Below are 26,814 nucleotides of genomic sequence, written 5' to 3' on the forward strand. Positions count from 1 at the left end.
CTCCTCCTGTCCTATTCCTTTCTTTTTCTCCTGTACCTAAGGCTTATTTATTTATTTATTTATTTATTTATTTATTTATTTATTTATTTATTTATTTATTTATTTATTTATTTATTTATTTATTTATTTATTTATTTATTTATTTATTTATTTATTGGACTTATATACCGCCCGCTACAAGCACTCTCCGGGCAGTTTATAATTTTTTTAATTATACAGGCTACACATCTCCCCCCCAGCAAGCTGGGTACTCATTTTACCGACCTCAGAAGGATGGAAGGCTGAGTCAACCTTGAGCCGGCTACCTGTGATTTGAACCCCAGGTCGTGAGCACAGTTTTTTAGCTGCAGTACAGCGTTTTAACCACTGTGCCACGAGGTTCCTTTACCCAGTGGATCCTTCCTTTCCCTGATGGACCTTGCACTTCCCTAACCCCCAGGATCTTTATTTCCAGACTCTCCTATCCCTTCGTTGGTCTCAACCTTTGATTCTTCACCTGGAACTATCTCTATCCTCCTGGTTTTCTCTGTAACCCTCCTAATCTCTCTATCTTTCCATTCTCCCCATGAAGGTGTCACTTCTCAGAATGGTCACATGTTCTGTCTCTGGGGCTCCTTGGCCTTCTCACTCCTCTTCTCAGGAAAGGACCACCAGAAAGGATGAGTTCAGCCCTTCTTTCTCCGTCAGATAGACAGCCAGTGACAAGGTGTTCGGAGCTCATCTGGGCACCTCATAAAAAGTCTTTTCATTGTTGCAGTGATGCCAGGCAAATCCAAAACTTGTTAATTCTGTACAATTTCATTTATTAAAATCATTTCTAGATTCCATACTTAAATATATTAAACCCAAATAAATATGGAAGACAGTCTTACAGGTGTGAGGAAAAAACTGTTGGTACATATATTCAAATTCAAATGTCATACATTTATGCAAAAACTGCAGGCTTACTTAAAATATATCCTTGCAACTTGTAAAAAGATGCAGGAATTCAAATTTAGATAATAGGGAAAAATTATGGAGTGTTTGAATCTAAAATACAAACACATAAAAAAACAGGAGCTCATAATCTAGAAAGACAGAGAATACATCTTCAGAAGATTTCAAACTTCCAAAGCATTCAATGATAAACAGCAAAAACCCTTATCATTTTCAATGAAAGACATGCAAAAGTATTTAAACTTTAAATATAAATGTATACAAAGTTAAAAAGCACTATTTGGTTCTAAGTGTGTTGTTAACAAACAGAACATTTTCCCCCTCACTCAGCCATATGTAAAATCCATTGCTGGCTGTCAATCGCTCAAAGTTATTTTTCCATTCTTCCAAGGATTTTTATTTATTTTTCGTCGTTGTCGTTTAGTTGTGTCCGACTCTTCGTGACCCCATGGACCAGAGCACGCCAGGCCCTCCTATCTTCCACTGCCTCCCGGAGTTGTACCAAATTCACGTTGGTTGCTTTGCAGATACTGTCCAGCCATCTCATCCTTGGTCGTCCCCTTCTCCTCTTGCCGTCGCACTTTCCTAACATCAAGGTCTTTTCCAGGGAGTCTTCTCTTCTCATGAGATGGCCAAAGTCCTGGAGCCTCAGCTTCAGGATCTGTCCTTCCAGGGCTGATTTCCTTCAGAATGGATAGGTTTGTTCTCCTTGCAGTCCAGGGGATTCTCAAGAGCCTCCTCCAGCACCACAATTCAAAGGCATTAATTCTTCGGCGGTCAGCTTTCTTTATGGTCCAGCTCTCACTTCCATACATCACGACAGGAAAAACCATAGCTTTGACTATTTGGACTTTTGTTGGCAAGGTGATGTTTCTGCTTTTTAAGATGCTGTCAAGATTTGTCATTGTTTTCCTCCCAAGAAGCAGGTGTCTTTTAATTTCGGGGCTGCTGTCTCCATCATGGAGCCTAGGAAAATAAAATCTGTCACTGCCTGCATATCTTCCCCTTCTATTTCCCAGGAGGTGATGGGACCAGTGGCCATGATCTTAGTTTTTTTGATGTTGAGTTTCAGGCCATTTTTTGCACTCTCCTCTTTCACCCTCATTAAAAGGTTAATTCCTCCTCACTTTCTGCCATCAGAATGGTATTATCTGCATATCAGAGGTTGTTGATATTTCTTCCAGCAATCTTAATTCCGTCTTGGGATTCCTCCAGTCCAGCCTTCCGCATGATGTATTCTGCATATAAGTTAAATAAGTAGGGGGACAATATACAGCCTTGTCGTACTCCTTTCCCAATTTTGAACCAATCAGTTGTTCCGTAGCCAGTTCTAACTGTTACTTCCTGTCCCACATATAGGTTTCTCAGGAGATAGATAAGGTGGTCAGGCACTCCCATTTCGTTAAGGACTTGCCCTAGTTTGCTGTGGTCCACACAGTCAAAGGCTTTTGCATAGTCAATGAAGAAGAAGTAGATATTTTTCTGGAACTCTCTGGCTTTCTCCATAATCCACCGCAAATTAGCAATTTGGTCTCTAGTTCCTCTGCCTCTTCGGAATCCAGCTTGTACTTCTGGGAGTTCTCAGTCCACATACTGCTGAAGCCTACCTTGCAGGATTTTGAGCATACCTTGTTGTAGGCATCCTTCAGTCTCAAGAGACTATGGTATCGTGCTCTGTATGGAGGTCTTGGAACAGTGTCTTGTGTGGCTGAGAAGGCCAATTCGAGAGTGACAATCCCTTCCACACTGGAGACAAATCCAATCTGTCCCCTGTCCAGCTCCCTGGTTTTGCTTGTTTTGGGACTGCCTCTTTGCCTTGGTCTGCTGTACAAGTGTCTCTTCAAATTGGGAGAGGCCATGATGCACCGCCTGCCTCCAGGCTGAACGCTCAGACGTCAAGGTTTCCCATCTGTTGGGGTCCATTCCTAAGGCCTTCAGATCCCGCTTGCAGATGTCCTTGTAACGCAGCTGTGGTCTCCCTCGGGGGCGGCTTCCCTGCACTAATTCTCCATACAGGAGATCTTTTGGAATCCGACCATCAGCCATTCTCACGACGTGCCCAAGCCAACGTAGACGGCGCTGTTTCAATATTGTATACATGCTGAAAATCCCAGCTTGTTCTAGGACTACTCTGTTTGGAACTTTGTCCTGCCAGGTGATACCAAAAATGCGTCGGAGACAACGCATATGGAAGGTGTTCAGCTTCCTCTCCTGCCGTGCACAAAGGGTCTAGGACTCGCTGCAGTATAGGAGTGTGCTCAGGACACAGGCTCTATAGACCTGGATTTTGGTGTATGCCGTCAACTTCTTGTTAAGCCATACTCTCTTTGTGAGCCTAGAGAACATGGTAGCTGCTTTCCCAATGCGTTTATCCAGCTCGACATCTAGGGAGAGAGTGTCAGAGATTGTTGAGCCAAGGTACACAAATTCATGAACAACCTCCAGTTCTTGCATGGAGATAGTAATAGAGGGAGGTGAGTCCACGCCCTGGCACATGACTTGTGTTTTCTTCAGGCTGATAGTTAGTCCAAAGTCTTGGCAGGCCTTGCTAAAATGATTTATGAGTTGTTGGAGGTCTTCAGCAGAGTGGGCAACAATGGCTGCATCATCAGCAAAGAGGAAGTCCCGCATACATTTCATTTGGACTTTGGTCTTCGCTCTCAATCTAGTGAGATTAAAAAGCTTTCCATCTGATCTAGTCCGGAGATAGACACTTTCTGTTGCAGTTCCAAAGGCCTGCTTCAGCATGACAGCAAAGAAGATCCCAAACAGGGTTGGCGCAAGGACACAGCCTTGTTTTACTCCGCTTCGGATGTCAAAGGGATCTGATGTTGAGCCATCAAAAACTACAGTGCCCTTCATTTCCTCATGAAAGGACCTGATGATATTAAGGAGTTGAGGTGGACATCCAATCTTGGGAAGTATTTTAAAAAGTTCGTCCCTGCTAACCAAGTCAAAGGCCTTTGTGAGATCTATGAAGGCCACAAAGAGTGGCTGTTGTTGTTCCCTGCATTTCTCCTGCAGCTGTCGGAGGGAGAATACCATGTCAGTGGTGGATCTGTTAGCTCGAAAACCACACTGTGATTCTGGATACACTCTGTCTGCAAGCACCTGAAGTCTCTTCAGCACAACACGGGCCAGCAGCTTCCCTACAACGCTGAGAAGAGAGATACCACGGTAGTTATTGCAGTCGCCCCTGTCACCTTTGTTCTTATACAATGTGACAATGTTTGCATCCTTCATGTCCTGTGGTACTCCACCTTCTCTCCAGCAAAGAGAAAAGAGTTCATACAGCTCAGTGGTGATGATCTCTTTACAACACTTCAAAACTTCAACGGGGATGTTGTCCTTTCCAGGCGCCTTGCCAGAGGCAAGGGAATCCAAGGCTGCTTTTATTTCTGCTAAAGTTGGTTCACTGTCCAGCTCTTCCAAGAGAGGCAGGCACTCAATGTTATTTAGTGCCTCTTCCGTTACTACATTCTCTTTAGAATATAGCTCAGAGTAGTGCTGTACCCAGCGTTCCATCTGCTGTGCTCGATCCTGGATGATCACGCCTGTAGTAGACTTCAAGGGAGCAGATTTCTTCTGTATTGGACCTAAAGCCTGCTTGATACCATCATACATTCCCTTGATGTTACCTGTGTCCGCTGCTATCTGTATCTGAGAGCAGAGCTGAAGCCAATAATCATTGGAACATCTCCTGGCAGTCTGTTGGACTTGGCTACGAGCAGCTCGAAGAGCCTGCAAGTTGTACTCACTAGGACAGGCTTTGTATGCTGCTAGAGCTCTCCTCTTATCCTCGATGGCTGGAATCAGCTCCTCTGAATGGGCTTCGAACCAGTCAGCCGTCTTTTTGGTCTTCTTGCCAAATGTGGACAAGGCAGTGTTATAAACAGCGTTCTTGAAGTGTTCCCATCGTTCAGGTGCATTCACATCAGCCGGGCCTGGAAGGGTTTCCTGAAGCGCTTGGGCAAATTCCTCCACTTTTCTTTGATTGCGAATCTTGTTGATATCTATACGTGGTTTTCCTTCCTTTTTAGTGTGATACAATCTCTTTGTTTGCAGTTTTATTCTGCTACACACCAGGGAATGATCAGTTCACAATCAGCACTCTGGTAACTGCGTGTGATCGTAATAGTAGATAAGCTAGAACGTCTAGTGAGGATCAAATCAAGCTGATGCCAATGCTTCGATCTTGGATGTCTCCAGGAAACTTTGTGTTGAGGCTTTGTATTAAAGAATGTGTTGGTGACACAAAGACCATAATAACAGCAAAACTCCAGCAAACGTTGGCCATTTTCATTCATCTTCCCAATGCCAAAACGGCCTAGACAGGTGGGCCAAGAGTTGTAATCAGCACCGACTCTAGCATTAAGGTCTCCGAGAATGAACAGCGGCTCTCTCTCAGGGACGTTTTTGATAGTAGCTGCCAAATCGTCATAGAATTTGTCTTTGACTTCTGTTGTGGATGACAGTGTTGGTGCATATGCACTGATGAGGGTGACCAGTCCCGCTGATGAGTGGAGCTGCAGAGACAGGATTCTTTCACTCCCCACAGTAGGTGGAACAATGGATCTCAGCAGAGTATTTCTGACCGCAAAGCCAACACCATATTCCCTGGTCTCGTTCAATGGTTTTCCCTGCCAGAAGAATGAGAAGTTTTTTTCTTTGACAGATCCCATGTCTGGCAATCTCGTCTCTTGCAGGGCAACAATGTCCATCCGCAGTCTACTCAGTTCAATGTCGATAACAGCTGTCTTGCGCACGTCATCTATTTCCTGCAGGTTGTCAGAAAAGCCAGGGGTCATTGTCCGAACATTCCAGGTTCCCAACTTTAGGGCAGATGTTTTCTTTTGATTGTTGCATGGTGCATGGTTATTGATCTGTTTTTCGGCTCTCTGACCATCAGAAGTAGTCCCTGGCATCATGCTCTGTGCCAATCGAGCAAAACGTATAACCAGTAACTGCTAGTTCCTGTGTTATTTCGACACTGTATGCAAAGCTGGAGTGTCCTCTCCAGAGCACGAAGCCTGGGTAGAATAATATGGAGGATAGGCTGTTACCCAAGCAGAAAATCCCCCCTCTCCACGTCACTGAAATAGTCCAATGGAGAGGCAAGAGCCAATACAACTGGTTCCAGCGACGTCGCAGGAGTTGGCAGAACAACACAAAATGTCTACGGGACTCCGGCTCCGGATTTTGCCTCGAGGTTATCTCCTGAAGCCTTTTCCATGAGTGGATATAGCCACAAGGCAGTGGAGGTTTGAAATCAGAGTTTTCCTTCTCCTAGATGGGCTGCCTTACATGGCGGACGAGTCCCACCTACCCAGCCTGCTTCCTAATAGTGTGGAAGTATGATCCTACTCCTGAAACATTCCTGCCGCCAGGTGTAAGAAATACTATTTGGCTATCCTATTTAGCAGATTAAAGTAAAAAAATAGAGTGAGAGGATTTCGCGCGCCGTTAGGCCCCCAAGCACAGCTCCCTCCTGCCTCTGCTTCCTCTTCAGGAAAGGGGCTTAGAGCTTCTGCAGGCACTAATTTAAAGCCAAAGCCCCGCCCCCTCAGACCATGTGGTCAAAGGGTCAGCCTACCAGGAAGAACTCACCAACTAAAATGGCCCCCAAGCACAGCTCCCTCCTGCCTCTGCTTCCTCTTCAGGAAAGGGGCTTAGAGCTTCTGCAGGCACTAATTTAAAGCCAAAGCCCCGCCCCCTCAGACCATGTGGTCAAAGGGTCGGCCTACCAGGAAGAACTCACCAACTAAAATGGCCCCCAAGCACAGCTCCCTCCTGCCTCTGCTTCCTCTTCAGGAAAGGGGCTTAGAGCTTCTGCAGGCACTAATTTAAAGCCAAAGCCCCGCCCCCTCAGACCATGTGGTCAAAGGGTCGGCCTACCAGGAAGAACTCACCAACTAAAATGGCCCCCAAGCACAGCTCCCTCCTGCCTCTGCTTCCTCTTCAGGAAAGGGGCTTAGAGCTTCTGCAGGCACTAATTTAAAGCCAAAGCCCCGCCCCCTCAGACCATGTGGTCAAAGGGTCGGCCTACCAGGAAGAACTCACCAACTAAAATGGCCCCCAAGCACAGCTCCCTCCTGCCTCTGCTTCCTCTTCAGGAAAGGGGCTTAGAGCTTCTGCAGGCACTAATTTAAAGCCAAAGCCCCGCCCCCTCAGACCATGTGGTCAAAGGGTCGGCCTACCAGGAAGAACTCACCAACTAAAATGGCCCCCAAGCACAGCTCCCTCCTGCCTCTGCTTCCTCTTCAGGAAAGGGGCTTAGAGCTTGCTAGCATACCTTGCTAGTGTGTGAAATGAGTGCAATTGTACGGTAGTTGGAGCATTCTTTGGCACTGCCTTTTCTTTGGGATTGGGATGTAGACTGATCTTTTCCAATCCTCTGGCCACTGTTGGGTTTTCCAAACTTGCTGGCATATTGAATGTAGCACCTTAACAGCCTCATCTTTCAAGATTTTAAATACTTCAACTGGAATGCCATCACCTCCCTTGGCCTTGTTGTTAGCCAGGCTTTCTAAAGCCCACTTGACTTCACTCTCCAGGATGTCTGGCTCAAGGTCAGCAACTACACTGTCTGGGTATTCCAGGATATCCAAATCTTTCTGATATAATTCCTCTGTGTATTCTTGCCACCTCTTCTTGATGTCTTCTGCTTCTGTTAGGTTACCTGTCATTTTTGTCCTTTATCATGTCCATCTTTGCGCAAAATGTTCCTCTAATATCTCCAATTTTCCTGAGCAGATCTCTGGTTTTTCCTTTTCTGTTATTTTCCTCTATTTCTTTGCATTGTTCATTTAAGAAGGCTCTCTTGTCTCTCCTTGCTATTCTTTGGAACTCTGCATTCAATTTTCTGTAACTTTCCCTATCTCCCTTGCATTTTGCTTCCCTTCTCCTCTCTGCTATTTCTAAGGCCTCGTTGGAGAGCCACTTTGCTTTCTTGCATTTCCTTTTCTTTGGGATGGTTTTTGTTGCTGCCTCCTGGACAATGTTACAAGCCTCTATCCAAAGTTCTTCAGGCACTCTGTCCACCAAATCTAGTTCCTTAAATCTGTTTTTTACTTCCATTGTGTATTCATAAGGGATTTGGTTTAGATTATATCTGAGTGGCCCAATGGTTTTTCCTACTCTCGTCAGTCTAAGCTTGAATTTTGCTATGAGAAGCTGATGATCAGAACCGCAGTCAGCTCCAGGTCTTGTTTTTGCTGACTGTATAGAGCTTCTCCATCTTTGGCTGCAGAGAATATAATCAATCTGATTTCGATATTGCCCATCTGGTGATTTCCACGTGTAGAGTCGCCTCTTGTGTTGTTGGAAAAGAATGTTTGTGATGACCAGCTTATTCTCTTGACAGAACTCTATTAGCCTTTCTCCTGCTTCATTCTGTACTCCCAGGCCAAACTTCCCTGTTGTTCCTTTTATCTCTTGTCTCCCTACTTTAGCATTCCAGGCTCCTAGAATGAGAGGAACATCTTTCTTTGGTGTCAGTACTAGAAGGTGTTGTAAATCTTCATAAAATTGTTCAATTTCAGTCTCCTCAGCAATGGTGGTTGGTGCATAAACTTGGATTATTGTGATGTTGAAAGGTCTGCCTTCGATTCGTATTGACATCATTCTATCATTTTTGAGATTGTATTTATTTATTTATTTGATTTATACCCAACCTATCTGAACTACTCGTCCACTCTAGGCGGCTTCCAATACACAGTGGGGTCTCTACTTAAGAACGTCCCTACTTAAGAACAATCCAACTTAAGAACAGCTCCATTTGCTAAATTTTGCTTCTACTTGAGAACAGAAATCCAAGATAAGAACAGGAAAAAAAACCTTTCCTGCTCTTTTTTTAACCTTAGGTCATCTTAGGTTAAAAAAAAAATCTCCCCCTAGTGGTAGAGTACGTATTAACCAGCTTTGCATTAGTTCCTATGGACACTAATGCTTCAATGTACGAACGCACCTCTACATAACAAAAAAACAGCCAGAACGGATTAATTGGTTTTCAGTCCATTCGTATGGGAAATTTTGCTTCAACTTAAGAACGTTTCAACTTAAGAGCACCATTCCAAAATGGATTAAGTTCTTAAGTAGAGGTTCCACTGTAGTTTCTATGGACGGAAAAGAGCAGATACGGATTAAATGGTTTTCAGTGCATTCCTATGGGAAATGCAGATTCAACATAAGAACTTTTCAACTTGAGAACCACCTTCCAATACGGATTAAGTTCTTAAGTAGAGACCCCACTGTAAAATATAACTGGCATCAGTTCCACTGTCTGTTGTACTCCATGAAAACAAAAATCTATGGTTCTCCTTTCCTTTCTAATAGCACTTTGTGTGAAATTTCTTCCAAAATTTATATTCCCTTCGTTCTGCATCAGTCAGCAAAACCAAATCTTCCAAAGGCTTAGGTTTCTCAGCCTCCGAGAAGCTCAGACGTTAAGGATCAAAGGATTTTGTCACCTCCAACCCTGTGCAGCCCCTTCCCCGAAGAGAGCAGATTTTGAAAAACCAAAAACCAACAATCTCTGCCATTACAAAGCAGTATATTCTCAATACAATAGCATAGAAACGCCTAGTTCTTCATAAATAATACGGAATATATATTCATTGGTACGCTCTTTAAAACTCAATTACTCTTATTGTTTATGAGGGTAAACCCTTATTTTAAAAATGACAGCTTTTCTCTCTTCACAGTGGTACCTCGACTTATGAACTTAATCTGTTTTGGAACGACGTTCGTACGTTGAAAAGTTCGCAAGTAGAAATAACATTTCCCATTGAAATGCATGGGAATGAAATTAATCCATTCCAGCATTTCAAAACACAAAAAGGCAGGGCGAAAGGGCTGGAAATTCGAATTCCCACCCTTTCACTTTCCGTTCAATGATTTCCAATGGGGGGAAAATTCACCAAAAATTAACGAAGACTCAGAACAAAGCCAAATTAAGTTTGAAAATGTTTCACGAGGTGAAGTAACTATTCCAAGCATTTAAAACAGGTTTCAAACATTTTAAGACACTTTTAAATGAGCGAAAACTGACATCGTTAACTGAAAATCCACCATAGAGAACATCGTTAAACGATGCGGAAAATTCGTTTAAAAAACCCATCGCTAAGCGAATACATCGTTCCATGCATTTATACAGCTTTTCCCCACTGTGATTTCTTTCATGTTTCCTAAGTTCATCACTGCGACTAAAGCTCTTTCCACATTCCATGCATTTATGTGGTTTCACCCCATTGTGATTTATTTGATGTGACCTAAGGCCATCACTGCGACTAAAGCTCTTGCCACATTCCATGCATTTATGTGGTGCTTCCCCTGTGTGGGTTCTTTCATGTGACCTAAGGTGACTACTCTCACTAAAGCTCTTTCCACATTCCGTGCATTTATGTGTTTTCTCTCCAGTGTGATTTCTTTCATGTGAACCAAGCTTATCCCTCCGACTAAAGCTCTTTCCACATTCCATGCATTTATGTGGTTTCTCACCTGTGTGGGTTCTTTGATGTGACCTAAATTTACAATGGTCACTGAAGATCTTTCCACATTCCATGCATTTATGTGGTTTGTCCCCAGTGTGAGTCATATGATGTAACCTAAGGCCACCACTATAACGAAAGCTCTTTCCACATTCCATGCATTTATATGGTTTCTCCCCAGTGTGAGTCCTTTGATGTAACCTAAGGGCACCACTGTGTCTAAAGCTCTTTCCACATTCTATGCATTTATAAGGTTTCTCCCCAGTGTGAGTTCTATCATGTGACCTAAGATTACTACTCCGACTGAACCTCTTTCCACATTCCATGCATTTATATGGTTTCTCCCCAGTGTGAGTCCTTTGATGTAACTTAAGGACACCACTGTGACTAAAGCTCTTTCCACATTCTATGCATTTATAAGGTTTCTCCCCAGTGTGAATTCTTTCATGTGATCTAAGGTTACCATTGTGAATGAAACTCTTTCCACATTCCATGCATTTATGTGGTTTCTCCCCATTGTGAGTTGTTTTGTGTATATGGAGGCTCTTGTTTTGACTGAAGCTCTTTTCACGTTCCATACATGGATACAGTTTCCCTCCTGCATGTGTTCTTTGATGTCTACTGAGGTGATATGCATTTATGTGGTTTCTCCCCTGCATCAGTCCTTTCATGGGAATTCCATCCCTGCCCAGTCTGATTTTCAATTCCCTGTTTTCTTGCTTGATTATGAGTTCCTGCCCAGGTTGCTCCAGATGTTGCTGGGCAATTCTTCTTCTCCTGTTCATCATCTGGTAGATTAGAAAAAGAGAAAAAACCACTTCCAAAATCTGCAGGAATAAGAACTGATGTGTTCGGGCTCCGACTGTGTTACAGAGGAGGAAGGAAAGATAGGCAAAAAAGGTGAGGGAACAGAATCATTAGGAACTTCTGAAAACAGGATAGGAAGCAGACATGGATTTGAGGTTGGAGGCTTGGTGCTTCCTCCCTTTACCCCCAGGGTAGACTGGAGGGGCGGGGGGAGTAGCCATTGTCTATAAATCCATCTTAGATGTTACTAGGCACTCCTCAGTGGTAAGGCCAAGTCTAGATGCCCTCCACGTGCCGATCGGGGCCAGGGATCATATTGGGATTTTGCTGGGCTACAGTGCTCTCCGCGACCCAGCCACTTCCCTTTCGGAGCTGACCGACATTCTCTCCGCGGCACTGTTGGGATCCCCGAGGCTATTGGTCTTGGGTGACTTCAATGTGCATGCAGGGGCAGAGGTTACTGGGCCAGCTCTTGAGTTCCTGGAAACAATGGCTTCCTTGAACATGTCCCAACATTTCATCGGCTCCACCCACTTGGGTGGCCATACGTTAGACCTGGTCTTTTCCACCAATTGGAGCAAGTGTGGTCTGATGGTGATTGACCTTGTGTTGGTCCCCTTGTAATGGTCAGATCACCACCTGATAAAATGTAGCCTTGCAGTGGCTCCCCCCCCCCTGCAGGGAGCAGGGACCTATTTCTATGGTCCACCCTTGAAGTCTACTGGATCCGGCTGGATTCCAGGATGTCATGAGAGGGGTGACGGCTGACCTAGCTAGTGTTCCTGTCAACACTCTGATGGACAGCTGGTCTGCCGCGGCCACCAGGGCCATAGACACGATTGCGCCTAAACTCCCTCTCTGTCGTAGGCCTCGACCAGCTCCCTGGTTTAACCAGGAGCTTCAAGTGTTGAAGCGAACTAGGAGAAGGCTAGAGTGTAGATGGAGGAAGAGCCGAACGGATCATAATTGGACAGCTGTTAAGGTCGCAACTAACCTTTACCTGAATAAGGTAAAGGCTGCATGTCGATCATTCTTCGCTAACCGGATAAGCGAAGCGTCCAACCAGCAGGCAGAGTTATTCCGAATAGTGCACGACCTATCCGGAACTGCTTCAGGTGATAGCCCTCCCCCTAGTTTCTCACCTGACCAGTTTGCAGCCTTTTAAAAATCTAAAGTGGAGGCCATCCGCTGGGAGCTCTCTCCTTTTTAAAATACAGTGGTGCCTCACTTAGCGATGTTAATCCATTCCGGAAAAAACGTTGCTAAGTTATTTAATCGCTAAGTGATTTTTAAAAGCCCATAGAAACGCTTTAAAACAAGTTTAATGCATTCCTACGGGCTTCAAAACTAACCTTAAGCGAAGATCCTCCATAGGGGCGGCCATTTTCGGTGCCTCTTAAACGAGGCAAAACAGCAGGTGGCCATTTTGAAACTGCCAATCAGCTGTTCAAGAAAAGTTCCCCGACCCTTTTTAAACTGTTTGCATTGCAAACATGGGAAGGAGCAACGTTCCCATCTGCTCTCCTTGTCAAGGGAGCCATTTCTCCTTCTCTCTCTTTTTTTCTCTCCTGCCCGCCTGCCTGAGCCCGCCACTGCTTTCCTCGACCGAGTGTGTGGTGTGTGTGTTTGCGTGTGTGTGTGTGAGTGCACGTTCCCCTTCCCCTCACCCCAACGGAGCCCAAGGCCGGACGGCCGGGATTGGCTGCCGAGGGCCCTGAGCACTCTCTGCTCCTTGGGTGCAAGGCAAGGCAGGCAGGGGGCTCGCCTTCGCCAGTCCATGACCATGGGCGACAAGAAGAGCCCAACCAGGCCAAAAAGGCAAGCAAAGCCTGCAGCTGATGAAGCCGGCCAGTGAGGGAGTGTGTGTGTGTGGTGGTGAGCAGTGCTTCTTTCCCCGCCACAGAGCAAAGCTGCCATTTGGAGGACGAGGGAAGGAGGTGGCTGTATGCGGGCGGGGGTTGGGGTGGACAGTCTTTGACCCCTCCGTCTCGTAGGGGCAGGAGGTGGACCTGTGGGTGTCCTGAAGGCCCAAGTTGCCACAGAGGTGCCCCTCGCGAGAAGGGGGAGGACGGACTCCGGCCTAGAAGGTGAAAAGGGGAAGCCGGTGGAGGAGAGAGCAGCCGGTGGTGGTGGTGGGGTCTCCCGGTGGAGGGTGGGCTTCCAAAGGATCCCTTGGTTGGGATGAGAGGCTCCCCCTTAGCCCCCCGCTGCTCTGCTCTCCTCCAGGTGGATCCTCCCATCTCCTCCCGGACGTGCAAGCGTCGCTTTGTCATGATCGCAAAGCGATTTATCCCCATAGGGGCCATCGCTAACTGATCGCTCTGGCGATGGCCAAAACCCTGTTGCTAAGCGATTTCATCGTTAAACGGAGCGATCGTTAAGCAAGGCACCACTGTACAGTGAGTCGAGCCGAGATGTCCAGCACTCCATCTTGTCTGGTAACTTTCGATTCTTTTCAGTCGGTAACGTCTGACGCTGTGGCCAATGTGCTTGATCGCTGCCGAGCCACCACCTCCTCCTTGGACCCTAGCCCGGCCTGGCTAATCAAAGCAGTCAGGTCGATAACAACAGAATGGGCCACTGCAATAATAAATGGGCCTTTCCTTCAGGGCAGGTTTCCATCAGCCCTCAAGGAGACACTCATTAGGCCCATAGGAAAGAAACCTCATTTGGTGGTGGGCGAAATTGGCAATTATAAGCCCGTCGCCAATGTTTCTTTCATGAGCAAAATAGTGGAGAGGGTGGTGCCCGACCAGCTTCAGGCCCACTTGGACGAAACAGACGCCCTGGATGTATTTCAGTCGGGCTTCAGGCACAGTGTGTATTATAGTATTAAAGTTTTCCTTATGTAAAATTGCTTCTAATTATATTGTTGTTGTTTTACTGCTGTAAGCTGCCTAGAGTAGTCTTAATTGGTTAGATAGGCGGGATATAAATAAAATAAAATAAAATAAAGTAAAATAAAATAAAATAAAATAAAATAAAATAAAATAAATAAATAAATAAATAAATAAATAAATAAATAAATAAATAAATAAATAAATAAATAAATAGTATGATTTATGTAATTCCTTGCTTTATTTTATCGTTTATCCTATACTGGAAGCTGCCTAGAGTGGTCTATTAGGCCAGATAGGCGGGGTATAAATTAAATAAATAAATAAAATAAACATGATCCAGGAAATAGGTACTGAGGTAATAGAATCTGAGAACTGGAGAGCTAGAAGATTCTGCTGCCTGAATGGCCCTTCTTGAATAATGAATTAAATCAGATACAAGTTATTCTACTCAAGCCTCAGATGTCACTAGGAGGTTTTCTCCGGAGGCATGGGAATGGTCATCAGGGACTCAAATGGGAAGGAGCCTTTTTCCAGCAGTAGAGGTGACAAAAAACCATGAAGACATTCACAACTTGGCAGAATTTGTATATAACAGTTCAGGAGCCAAAGCTCTCTTGGAGAATGTCACTATGGACATACAGTGGGGTCTTGACTTAAGAACGGCTTGAGTTCAGAACATTTTGACTTAAGAACCACTCTCATAGGAAAATATTGACTTGACTTACATACTTAGATTTGAGTTAAGAACTGAAAAAAACCACGTGGGAGGCAGGGAAAGTGCAAAATTTGAACTTTCAGTTAACTGTTGGCCAGTGGAAAGGGTGCCTGTCTGCTTCCTCACTCCTCCCAACGTTTAGAGAGTGGATTGGGAGACAGTCTTCAGACTGCCTGGTACTGTACTGCCTGGACTGTATTTTCCCTGCCTTCCCTGAACCTTTCTTGACCTAAGAAAAAAAGAAACAAAATATCCCCCTCTAGTGGTCGAAGGCAGAATACCAGCTTCCCATTAGTTTCTATGGACGGAAAAGAGCAGATACGGATCAAATGGTTCTCAATGCAGGAACAGTCGTCGTGTTCCTGTGCTGGAGAATCCTGGAGGAAGCCATGTCTACATGCTTGGTATTGAAGAGGAACTCTGGCATGTTGGACGGAACATATGGTATATGACCACTGAACTTATTTACTGGACATTGACTCTGATATATGCACTAAACTCTGTGGAAACTGTTGTGCATTACTTTGGAATTGAGAACAAAGACTTAGCTGTAAGTATACTTGCATATTATGTAAATAATACAATATCTGCTATCAACACTGCTCTGGTGCTTGGCGTCTTCATCATCTCAGGGAAGATCTTTTGGTTATCGCCCCCTGGTGTATACCTGTACTACCGCTACTCTGTCACAGGGTGCATTGGGAACTCTCGCCCACATGTTTCTGCGCTGTCCACTCCACCAGAGTGATCGCTCCAAATTTGTGGCACCTTTCCTGTCAATATTGGAGGGAAAATCTGATGCGGACAAATTCCGTTTTATGTTGTATGTGAAGGTGCCTGGAAAGAATTTGCAGAAAGCAAAGTCTACTTTAAATTAAATGTTTTTTGGGGATTGGTCTTCTGATGTCTTCCCTCTGGGATTTTGTATGCATGGGGCACTTAATGAAACTGTTTGGTTAATTTTTTCTCTTTCATGCCAATAAAGGTTTGTCTCTCTATCAGAAGACTTCTTTGGTTGGTATCGTGATTATAGGGATAGGACTTAGGAAGAACTGAATTCAGGTTCATGGGATCGGTCTTGGATAACTTCATGGATGCTGGATTTCTCCACCCTACTATACATTGTAATTGGAATTGTGGTTCTTACTATTTTGGGATTATTTGTATGTGCTATATTTAGGCTTTTGCCCCTGTGTGTTGGTTTTTGTTCAAATCTAAGCTCAGGAAAGTCTAAACAAAAATGAGCAGATTTAAATTCAACGTTATTTCTATTGTCAGAATTTAAAAATGGGGGAGTGATACCTGGATATGTTCAAGATTAGTTTTATTCCTGGTCTTGGAGTAAAAAAAATATTCTACATATTATGATCTTAGCAACATTACTTCTCTTGACCTTTGTATTAAATCAGAGGCCTATATTTCACACCTTACACCCCCTCACCTTTCAACTAGCAGATGGCTGATTTAGGAATGCTGCCTGGAGGCCAAACACAGATAGAATCACAGAATCATGGGAAAGTGCAGTTGGAAGGGGCCTAAAAGGCCATCAAATCTGAACCCCTGCTCAGCGCAGGAATACAGTCAAACAGATCTGCCAGGTGACGCTCTAAGTTTTTCTTGAATGCCTCCAGTGTTGGAGCACTTCAAAATAGTCAAAACATAAAACCCAGCATAGAGCCGGAGGCTCAAGTCCATACATCTGAGCCCTGCTTGGTAACAGAAACGTACAGTGGTGCCTCGCTTAACGGGCGCTCCGTCTGACGACGAAATTGCTAGACGTCAATGTTTTTGCGATCGAAAAAGCGAATGCAAAATGATGTTCCCTATAGGGGAATTTGTGATGATCTGCTCCCTTATTCGGGAAACGATCATCGCAAAGCGATGATTTTCGTACAGTTGATCGGCTGTTTCAAAATGGCCACCGGATAAACAAAATCTCTGCCCACTGTTTTCTGGGATGGATTCCTCGCTGCACAGGCAGTGAAAATGGCCGTGCTATGGAGGATCTTCGCTGGACTGTAAGTTTCAAACCCCTAGGAACCCATTGATTGGGTTTTAATGCGTTTCTATGGGCTTTTAAAAATCACATTACGACGTTTTCATTTTACAGCGATTTCGCTGGAACGAATTAATGTTGTAATGCGAGGCACCACTGTATTAGTAAGATAAGGAAATTGGTATACACTTTCTTACATACAGTGCGGTGCTTTCTAAAAGAAGGTCATCAAGGGGAGGTGGGCAAACCCCAAATCTCTCTCTCTCTTTTAGTCATTTAATCGTGTCCAATTTTTTGTGACCCCATGGACCAGAGCATGCCAGGCCCTTCTATCTTCCACTGCCTCCCAGAGTTGTCAAATTCATGTTGGTTTCTTCGATGACACTGTCCAACCATCTCATCCTCTGTCGTCCCATTCTCCTCTTGCCTTCAAATATCTATAGGGGACCCATTTGTTTGTTTTCTACATGTTAGTATCCAATTAAGTGTAGGATCCAAATATCAAGTAGATTTTAGCCAATGAGTTTGTAGAACTTTAAGACTCTGTTAAGGTATAAAGTTCCTGTACAAGGTATTTTCAAGGTCTTCTCTGCCTTTAAGAACAATCCCAAATGACTTTATAATGTATACTAAATAAAAATGTGCTCTGGTTCAGCTGATAGCATCTTGTCTGACCTCTTGCTGAAGCTAAAATATTGGGTAGCAGGCTTAGTCCATAAGAAAACGGTCACAGTGCTAGAGGGCTGGAGGATAGTGCATGTCAGCCTCAAGGGGAGTCCCACATAAAGAGAATTTCTGTAGTCTATTCTCGAGACTCTCTGTGCATGAAGCAATCCAGGGAGTGACAGGGCATCCAGGCAGGGGCCCAGCTGCACAAGACATCTAAGAGGGAGGGAGGTGGATTGGACCATGGGCGCTATCTAGTTATCCATTAGCAGCTTTGGGACCAGAAGGAGGCCCAGTGTGTGTTGGAAACTAGGCAAATCACAGACATCGGGGCACCCAGTTGGAGGAACCCCTTCTTCTTTGGGTTCAGCCTCAGTCTATTGTCCCTTTTATCCTGCCATTGAAGGAGAAGGTGGGAACAGAAATGACGTTACCTCTTAATCAATTATCATCAAAGTCCAAAGTACAGGTGGAAGGTGCAAAGCAAAATCACCCGGTCTGGCTTGTCTGTTCAGGGGGAAGAAGAAGGGAGCCTTGAAAGAGAACCCCCACACCACAAATAAGCATGACCAAGGTTTGCCTCTTATTAACAGGACCTGCCCTTGGTGAGCATGGGGTTGGGGTGAGCAGGAATGAGATCTTTTAAAAACCCAACTAAAGAAGATGCAAAGAAATCAATTCCCTCAAACACCGCCACTTTGCACATGCTCAAAGAAGTGTGGTGTCGTGGATGGAGTACCAAAATGGAAACCAGGAGACCTGAATTCAAATCCCTGCTGGGCCAGGGAAACTGAGAGGAGAGTGTGTGAAATCTTATTTACCTTGCAAATGTTGGCAGGATCTGGGGTTTGGTTTTTTGTTTTTGATCCCCAAAACAGCAAAGAGAAATCAGCTCAGTCTCGCCCCTTCCTAGGAGAAAAGAAAAAGAAAAAGATCAGCCTGGAGGCTTTGCAGATGAAGCAAATCAAAAACATTTCCTTTCAAGATGGTCCTTTTTCATGCTTATATTCTATGGAACTATGATGAGGGATCCTAGGCCAGGATCCAGCAATTAAGACACGGAGACAAGTGTCATGAACCAAAAGCTCTTCCTCACCCAAGTGAGAGGTTTATTTTATAGTACAAAGTAAACAATACTACAGCTAGTAAGCAATGCTAACGAGCAGGTGCGTTATCAATGTTTTGTCTTCATGCAAGGCCTTGGCTCCAGATAAAGGCAAGATGATCTAATTGTTTTCTGGCTACTGAATCAGGGTCAACATGACCTTTCCAGTCGTGGTTTGCCAGCGATCTAGACGAGGTCACATCTCCCCCTTTTCTTTAGCCGTTGATAATAAACCTGTCGAGGTGATAATGGTTTTGTTTTGGAGCATGAAGACATGAAAAGATTGAGTAAATTTGGCAGGCATTGCAAGAAGCAGCAAAAGGCAATTAAAATGAACCCAGACATGATAAGCCATTGCACTACCTTTCGAATCCAGCCCACAGGTAACCAGCTCCAGAGAGCATCCCACCAGGCTGGACCAATTTGTTGTTTGATAGAGGCTGCATATCTTTTTAGAGTGTTTATCTGTTGTTGAATTCTATTACTGTTGTCTGTTAGATTAAAGCAACACATTTCCTTTATGGCTTCACAGCCCAAATGCTGTTGTAATAAGAGATAATCAATAGCAGCCCGATTGTCCAAAATGGCTTGTCGTAGTTCCTGCTGTTCAGTTGCCAATAAACTGATAGCAGTGGAAGTAGTGTTAATGGTTTTTGCTAATAAGCAGGCAATTCGTGCAGTGTTGCGAGCATTTACTTTTACCATAGCTGGTAAGCCTACAAAGCTTAAAATGAGAGCAGAATATTCAGCTTTTGAGTATAAGATTACATTGTAATATGAGTGATGTTTCTGGTACAATTCCATTGGGGATTGCCAGGGTTCAGATCCCCCCAGGAACCTTTGCTTGGGTACAGTTTATAATGCGGGCACATGTGTTGACTGCATTAGCAACATGAGGTGTAAGTACCTGAAATGCTTCTGCAGGCAGCTGTTGTTGAATAGGTCCCCAATTCGGTAGAGAGGAATATTGTATCTGTGACTCATTCATGAATTTACTTAAGCCTGAGTCAGTACCAATATTGCCAGGGGCTTTACAGACTGGAACAAGACAAGTACTTATTGCAAGCAATTGTACAAAAGCAGTGCATACAGTGTAAGCAGAAAGATACAAATAATACATATTAAAAATGGTTACATAGGAATTAAAATTCGGTTACATAGGAATTGAAATTTGGTTACATAGGAATTAAAATTCAATGCAGTGACAATGGCCGCCATGTAATTCTCAGGTGATGGTTCTGCCTGAATGGCTTCTAAAAGTCCTGCGGCCTGTGCTGATAAGTTCTTAAGAGCACCCCATGTCACAGGTGGCGGCTGAGGCTCCTGCTGTTGCCATCTCTGTTCCCTTGGTGTCATCCTGGGACTGTTCTGGCATGAGCTGAAGTCTGGGATTGGAGTGGTCAGATGTCGAGGCCACAACATGAGGTGGTCGCACCGAGCTGGCACCCTCAAAGGACCGTCTGGAGTGTCAACCGCCACGTAATCAGCCAACCTGGACCTGGAGGCTTCCGATAGCGAACTAAGGGTTGGACACCTAGAGTGTCTATGAACACAAGTGGTTAGTTTGGAAGAAAAGAAACAAAGGATTTAATAAAAAGATAAAGGACAAAGCATTGATGAACGTTAAATGAACGTGGAAGCCTTTATTGGACTTTGTAGGTCTTTGACTGTAGTAAAGAATGATGATATATAGATAAGGAGACCTTTAAAACTTTGAGTATGAACAATTATTAATGCAGTAACTATTGAAATGATTCTTAGAAGGAAGTGAAGAGAATTGATGCAAGAGTGTATTCTTTATACATGAGACCATGGATTCTTTATTCATGAGACCCATCCTTGAGACCCAGGCCTAGGGATAGTCCAGGGATAATTCCCCCTTTTCTTTTAATTGTGCTAAGGCTGACTTAATACCAAAAGTATCCATGGGCCATAAGTGAGTTGGCTGTAAACCATGTGGATTGGGATAGATACGTAAGTTCAATTTGATTAGCAATATTAAAGACTATTTACAATGAGACTGAATTCTTGTCTAGTGAATTAAGAAAGACTAAGATAGCAGCAGCCAACTTTGCTCTTTGAGTTGTTGTTTGTGGTCCTGTAAATTTGGATCTTTCAGAAACATGTGAACACAGATAAAACCTGATCTTGTAATTGTACAGTTAGCTGGCATGAAAAGAAAATTTAGATAGATATCTCCCAATGTGGAATGTTCTAATTAGGGAGGTATTCAAACAGTGTCACATATAGTATAACTCCTTAAAGCTTTAAACACAAAAACGTGAGTGTGGTGTGTGAACAGCTATGTACAAACACTACAGCATTTCTTCAACCTATCTACTGGGCTTAGCTTATATACCCCTATAGGACCTAAATATGGAAAGATACATAACCAGAATTAGCTAATAAGCTCTATGTTTTACCATCAGCAGAACCATTGCAAAATCCATCTCTGCGCAATCAGTGAGTCATAAGCATCACCTTGTTTCCATTGCTAGGAGTGCATGAACACAGCAGACTGCTACAAGGAAAAAGGCAGAAAATGTTAAGGTACACAGAACTGTTGCATAGAAATATCTGGAGAATTAAATGTTAAATGTGCGCTTTCCACAATTTCTTGCCCTGTAGACTTAAAAAGAAATCCTATGCTTCAGGGTGAGTCCTTATTGAACACACAAGATATTCAAATACAGTGTTGGATCACATGTCTTAAAGAAAGTAACAATTAAAGTCATAGAAAAAAATTCAAAAGCTGTCACGTAACAAAACCTCGAGAAGATGAACTGTCTGTGAAGAGAATACAAGATGCTGGGAAGAAAACAAATGGTTAATTGACAGAAAACAGAGAAGCAGGCGCTTGTCCTTTGGAGAATTCAACATTACCTGCAGACAACAAAAAAATTAGCAAAAGTTGATTACGGCACTATCTGAAACAAGCTTTGGCAACACAAATCTGTAACTGCTTTAATGCGGGAGTACAAGTTCAAAGGAGTGTCTGATAAGTTCATCTTTCACTAATTGTAATCCTATCCTTCTAGTTAGGGATGAAGAAGAGAACTGTAATTGACAGCCGTGGTATAGCTAAGATTGACAGACCATCCACAGCTTGCAGATGAAGTTGTTGATAGATCATGTGTATACAATGCTAAAACTGACATGCAATAGATGTGTTAAAGATGCAAAATTTTTATGCTCTGTTTATTTCCCTCTGAGGTTGCACAAGCATATTTACAGGAGTTAAGTGTTAACAAATGATTCTCTCTTAGACTGTCCGAGATGAATAGCATTCTCTTGCAGAATGCCCAGAAGCGCTGATAAGAAGTCTGGGCTTTACGCCAGGCTATGACCTAGAGTTTTCTACTTCACAGAGCAGGGAAAACAATACAGACTTTATGTCCTAGCAGGCTGCACTGTATCCGTGGATGAGATTAGACCCATCACGCTGAGATATTTAGGAAACTACTAAGCAATGCAAGGTATGATAGAAGTTGTACAAATAGCTGGAAAGGAACAATGCTTTCATGTCATAATAAATATGAAGTCAATACTAGCTTCCATACATGTCCCAGTATTTTTACTGCTGGGTCACTAATTAAATTACCTGTTGATGAATGACTGGCCTCATAACAAAAATTACCTGTCAAAATGCTTAGGTGTCATCATGGAGCTGTGACCATAACACAGTCCTACAGTATACAGACTTGAACAGCCATAGACTCAAAGCAAATTTAACCCTATGCAATAATGGCTCTTTGACAGTAATCTCAAAAAAACTTTTACATCTGTTGAATTTATTTTGCCTCTTATTACTGTAAGAAATAGGGACAAAGCTTTCGGATTTTCTGAGCTTTAAACTAAGAATTGTTTCTCTGAAATTCAATACTTATTACCCTTTAAACCTATTACCCTTTAATATCTGGCCAGCTGATAAGACAGAAGAAAGCGCTCCTTAACAACAGCATTCCACAGAAAAGAACATAAACAGTTCCTGACACAAGCAATCATTTACTCGGAGATATAGCAAACTGCCTGCACAGAAGACACACAGCAAGCTTCCCTTGCAAACATGACCTGAAATAACTCTCGCAAATCCCCTGGGGGCTGCCCTGGGGGCTGCCCTGAATCCCATTTCTCTCCGCTGTAATGTGACCCCATCAGCAATGTGGCTGGTGCATCCAGACCTGCCCAGAAAGGAGGCAAGCAGTCAGCTGTTTCCCCTGTTTTGGCTATCTCTGATTTTTGAAGACCATCAGTGGCTGATGCAAGATTAATTTTCGCTTGCTTAGGGCAAATGAGTCCTTCCTCTGGTGACAGGAGACCCCTGCTCCAGTCACTAGGGACTGGCTGTTGGACAGATGAGCATTTGAGAAGAGCCTCTGTCCCTTTGTCTGTAAGACTGAGTTGCAGTTCACAGACCCCTTGAGATGGGAGCAAGTCACAGCAAACAGAAACAGCTGCCTCATCTCTCTGAGCTAAAATCATACAGGCAGGGTCCAACACAGGAGGACTGCGAGGCATCCCAGGCGGTTCCGCAATTAGCAGGGAGGCCGAAGGGAGGGGAAGAAGAATTTGAGGGAGTTGTTTAAACAAATTACTTTCACCTTCTGGAGCAAAAAGAATGTTACGTTGACTCACTGGGGTCTCTCGTATGCCAGATACTACACAACCCTCTCGAGAACTCTCACTTAAAGTTTCAGTTTTTTCCTCTACAGGAGCAGACGGTAAAGGATCTAAATTTGGTGGAGGCAATGCTGAAGAAGCAGCAGCAAGGGGGGCCGGTGGAGGCAGCGCTGTAGAAGCAGCGGGGGGGGCTAACACAAACTGCGGAGATGAAAGTTTTTCCTCTGCTCCTTTTAAAAGCAAATTGTAGTTTCCATGGAATACAGAGAGTGCCTCATAAATAACTTTCCAAGTTAACCAACATGTAATACTTGCTCTTGGCTCTGACTGCAATTCTTTCCCTATCCTTTGCCAAACTTCTAACTTCAAACTTCCATGCATAGGATACCAAGCACAACTCTGATCTATCTCACTTAACAATTCCAATATTTCTTTATCTGACACTTGTCTCTTGCAATTCTGCTGAACGAGCCTACTTAGCTCTCGAGCGTGTTGCTCCTGTTCCTTTAATTCTTTGCCTGATACTTGCCATCTGTCATTTTGCCTCACAATTAACTCTTCAGCATTCTGATGCTGCTCTTTAGTAGATAAGCAACCCATACTTACCCGGGGAGCCCGTGGGCTGGGTGCACGAAGACTATTCCAGTCGAGGGAAGCAGGGTGAATGGGAGCTGAACCTACATCAGAAGACTGTCGGCTCGGCTGATGGGAGCTGGATGATCACGTCGGGGTCACCAACTGATGAGGGATGCTAGGCCAGGATCCAGCAATTAAGACACGGAGACAAGTGTCATGAACCAAAAGCTCTTCCTCACCCAAGTGAGAGGTTTATTTTATAGTACAAAGTAAACAATACTACAGCTAGTAAGCAATGCTAACGAGCAGGTGCGTTATCAATGTTTTGTCTTCATGCAAGGCCTTGGCTCCAGATAAAGGCAAGATGATCTAATTGTTTTCTGGCTACTGAATCAGGGTCAACATGACCTTTCCAGTCGTGGTTTGCCAGCGATCTAGACGAGGTCACAGAACTACATCCCCATCTCTCTCTTCTTCAGGCAGCAGAACAAGAGGAACAGTAAGGCAACGAAAACAAACATAAAACACAGGAAGGAAGGAAGGAAGGAAGGAAGGGAGGGAGGGAAGGAGGAAAGGAAAGAGTATCTCCTGCTGGACTCCAAGATAAAAGCTCCATCGTCCCAGTGAGGAGGAGGAAACAGTAGGGAACAAGGAAGCAACAGGACCTGCGATGAAAGCAGTAGCAAACAATAGTGTATTTTTCCACTATTCACTTAAAATAATTTTACCCCACCTTTCTCCTTTAAAAGGACCCAAGGCAGCTAATGTAAATCTTTAAAACACAAGATTTAAATGTTTAAAAAAGAATGTCTAGAAAGCTTTAAAAGAATCCATCCAATACTACACTAAGAATGGTAAACAACATCGCCATCTACAAAACGCCACAGCCCGTGTGACGTAATCGACTGAGGCTTGGACCAGGATCTCTGTTCTCACAGGAGCCTTCGTTATTTTTTTCACCTCAAGGATCCCAATGCAGGGGGAGTCTCCAAAGGCGCTCCTCGGCCTCCGTGCCCTCCGTGCCAAGGGCCCTGTGATTGTCAACACAAGGCAGGTCGGAGTTCAGGTCTCAGGACTTTTCTCGCCTGCTCTCTTCCAACCCCCAACCTCGCTTAGTCTTCGCTCTTCCCTTTGAGCTCACTGCCAACCTCACAGGAGATGGGAAAGGAGGCAACCGAGGGTGGGGGGTCTTGGTGTTGGCTGCCCCTGCTGTAAAACAAAGTGTTTCACGATGACTTGGTGTGGAACGGACCGTTCAGAGCCATTCACTCTGCAAAAGACCTGCTGGGAGAGGGAATGCCCCAGAAACAGAGGCCAGGTCGCCTTCTGGTCCTTCTTTGGAGGCAGGAGGGCAAATCCCTAGGAAGGAGGAGCGAGGGGCAGGTCTTTTGCACAGCCAGTGGCCCTGAATTGTGCCTTCAGGACCCAAAGACCAGAACAGTTTTGGCCCTGCAGGAAAAACAACTTCCATGTGAAGACCCTTCCTGAGGAGATCTCCCTTTCAGCCTCGCTAGGAAACATCCCAAGGAGGGAAATCCACCACCTTCTCTCTCTTGTCTGCCTTCATTTCAGAAAAAGACAATTTGTGTTCACAACCAACACAACAAGGAAGCTGCCAAACTGGGGGGAGGGGGGGAATCATTCCCTCTCCCCATCCTACAGTTGATCCTCAGCTCAGGATCTGGTCTTGAGAGGGATCCAGTTAGCTCTTCTCTATGCTGGATCGTCCAGGAAAATATAAATACAAACACACACACAACACACACACAGAGGCACACAAATATAAACACACAGTGTGCAAAAAATCATGAGGTCTGGAATATATTCCCCTTTAGAAGGAAGGTGCAGGGAGGACCCCCCCCCGCAAACCCCATTTCTTTTGATTGCCCCCAAAATCCCTGGGGTGCCTCATCCATCTCTTTCAGACACAAACACTATACGAAGCCCTAGGGCCTTGCAGGGGTGTTGTTCTCCGCGTGGGATCTGGACCCCAGACATCCTGTCTCCCCTTTGAATTCCCCTCCCCCCTCCTCTTCCCCCCCCCAGAGGAAAAAAATGCCTTACAAGCAGGTCGAGCAGAGCAAACCCCAAGGGGACACCATCGACAATGCCCGGAGAAACGGACCCCCCTCCCCGAGACTAGTGGGGATCTGGCCATCTCACCCCCCCATGCAAATCTCAACCCCTACTCCACCCCCGATCTGCCCCCCCCTCCAGCGCCCACCTCCGTCCAGGTCCCGATCCGGGAGGCGCCCCAAAAGCCCCGCTTCTCTCCTCCAGGCGCCTTTCTTGGGCCGAAGGGGAAGAGGCAGGCGCTGCAGATCCCCGCTTCTTCCGGCTCCCGTTCAAAGGGCGTCCAGGGGAGGGGCTCTTCCTTCGCCTTCGTAGCTCTAGGTTCCTCCCCGTCCCCCCTCCTGCACGAACCAGGGGGGGGAGGAACTGCAGAAAAATCGGGGAGGGGGGCGTTGAAGGCTCGAAAGAGGAAGAAAATGGCCGGACTGGGGAGCTTCCTCCGGGCGGCCCAAGTTCTTCCACTTCTGATGGAAGGAAAGACTCAGACGAGACACAAGAGTCCCCGTCACCAGACTCTGTTCACAAATATTTGAGGAGAGAAAAAGAAGACAAACGAGCAGGGAGTTCAGGCTCTCAGACCGACCCGGATTGTGTTTCTCTCCTTCCAAACGGAGACTCACAACAGCCGAGGAAAAATGACGTCACATCACCATCTTCCATCATCTGCCTGCAGAGCAGGACTCTTCACTTTGTCCTCATTCATTCCATCTGCTCTGTTTGGCCTTTACGGCACATCTCCTTTTTTTGTCAATGAATTCCTACTCCATTACAATTTCAAAACCTTGACCGGCTCTTCCTTCCCGGTCCTTGTTTGGCTCATGTGTTTGGCACTTCAATCCTGGCAACTGGACTTCTTCTCCACTGAATCAGGATGAGGCCAGTTTGCCAGGACTCACCTGCCCGAGAACCTCAACTGGAGGACGGAGAATCTTCCCCGATCAATGGGGGCCTGGACCCTGACAGGGCGCTTGACTTGGGCAGGGGCTCGAACT

At 44.8% G+C, this 26,814-nt stretch overlaps 2 protein-coding genes across 2 annotated transcripts in view; both read right to left on the reverse strand.

The window, feature by feature from the left end:
• The window catches only part of LOC140703803 (uncharacterized), a 276,588-nt gene that overhangs the window by 164,133 nt on the left and 85,641 nt on the right, over positions 1-26,814 (reverse strand). The window lies entirely within an intron of this gene.
• Positions 780-25,763, reverse strand: LOC144587380 (uncharacterized). Its single transcript, XM_078387882.1, has 4 exons — positions 24,710-25,763; positions 18,270-18,357; positions 7,229-11,212; positions 780-2,564 (listed from the first exon to the last, which is right to left on the reverse strand). The coding sequence occupies exon 3, from the start codon at positions 11,210-11,212 to the stop codon at positions 9,905-9,907; it is 1,308 nt and encodes a 435-aa protein (XP_078244008.1). The 5' UTR covers positions 18,270-18,357; positions 24,710-25,763; the 3' UTR covers positions 780-2,564; positions 7,229-9,904.

The sequence above is a fragment of the Pogona vitticeps genome, chromosome 2 (assembly GCF_051106095.1).
Source record: "Pogona vitticeps strain Pit_001003342236 chromosome 2, PviZW2.1, whole genome shotgun sequence".
Taxonomy (NCBI): Eukaryota; Metazoa; Chordata; class Lepidosauria; order Squamata; family Agamidae; genus Pogona; species Pogona vitticeps.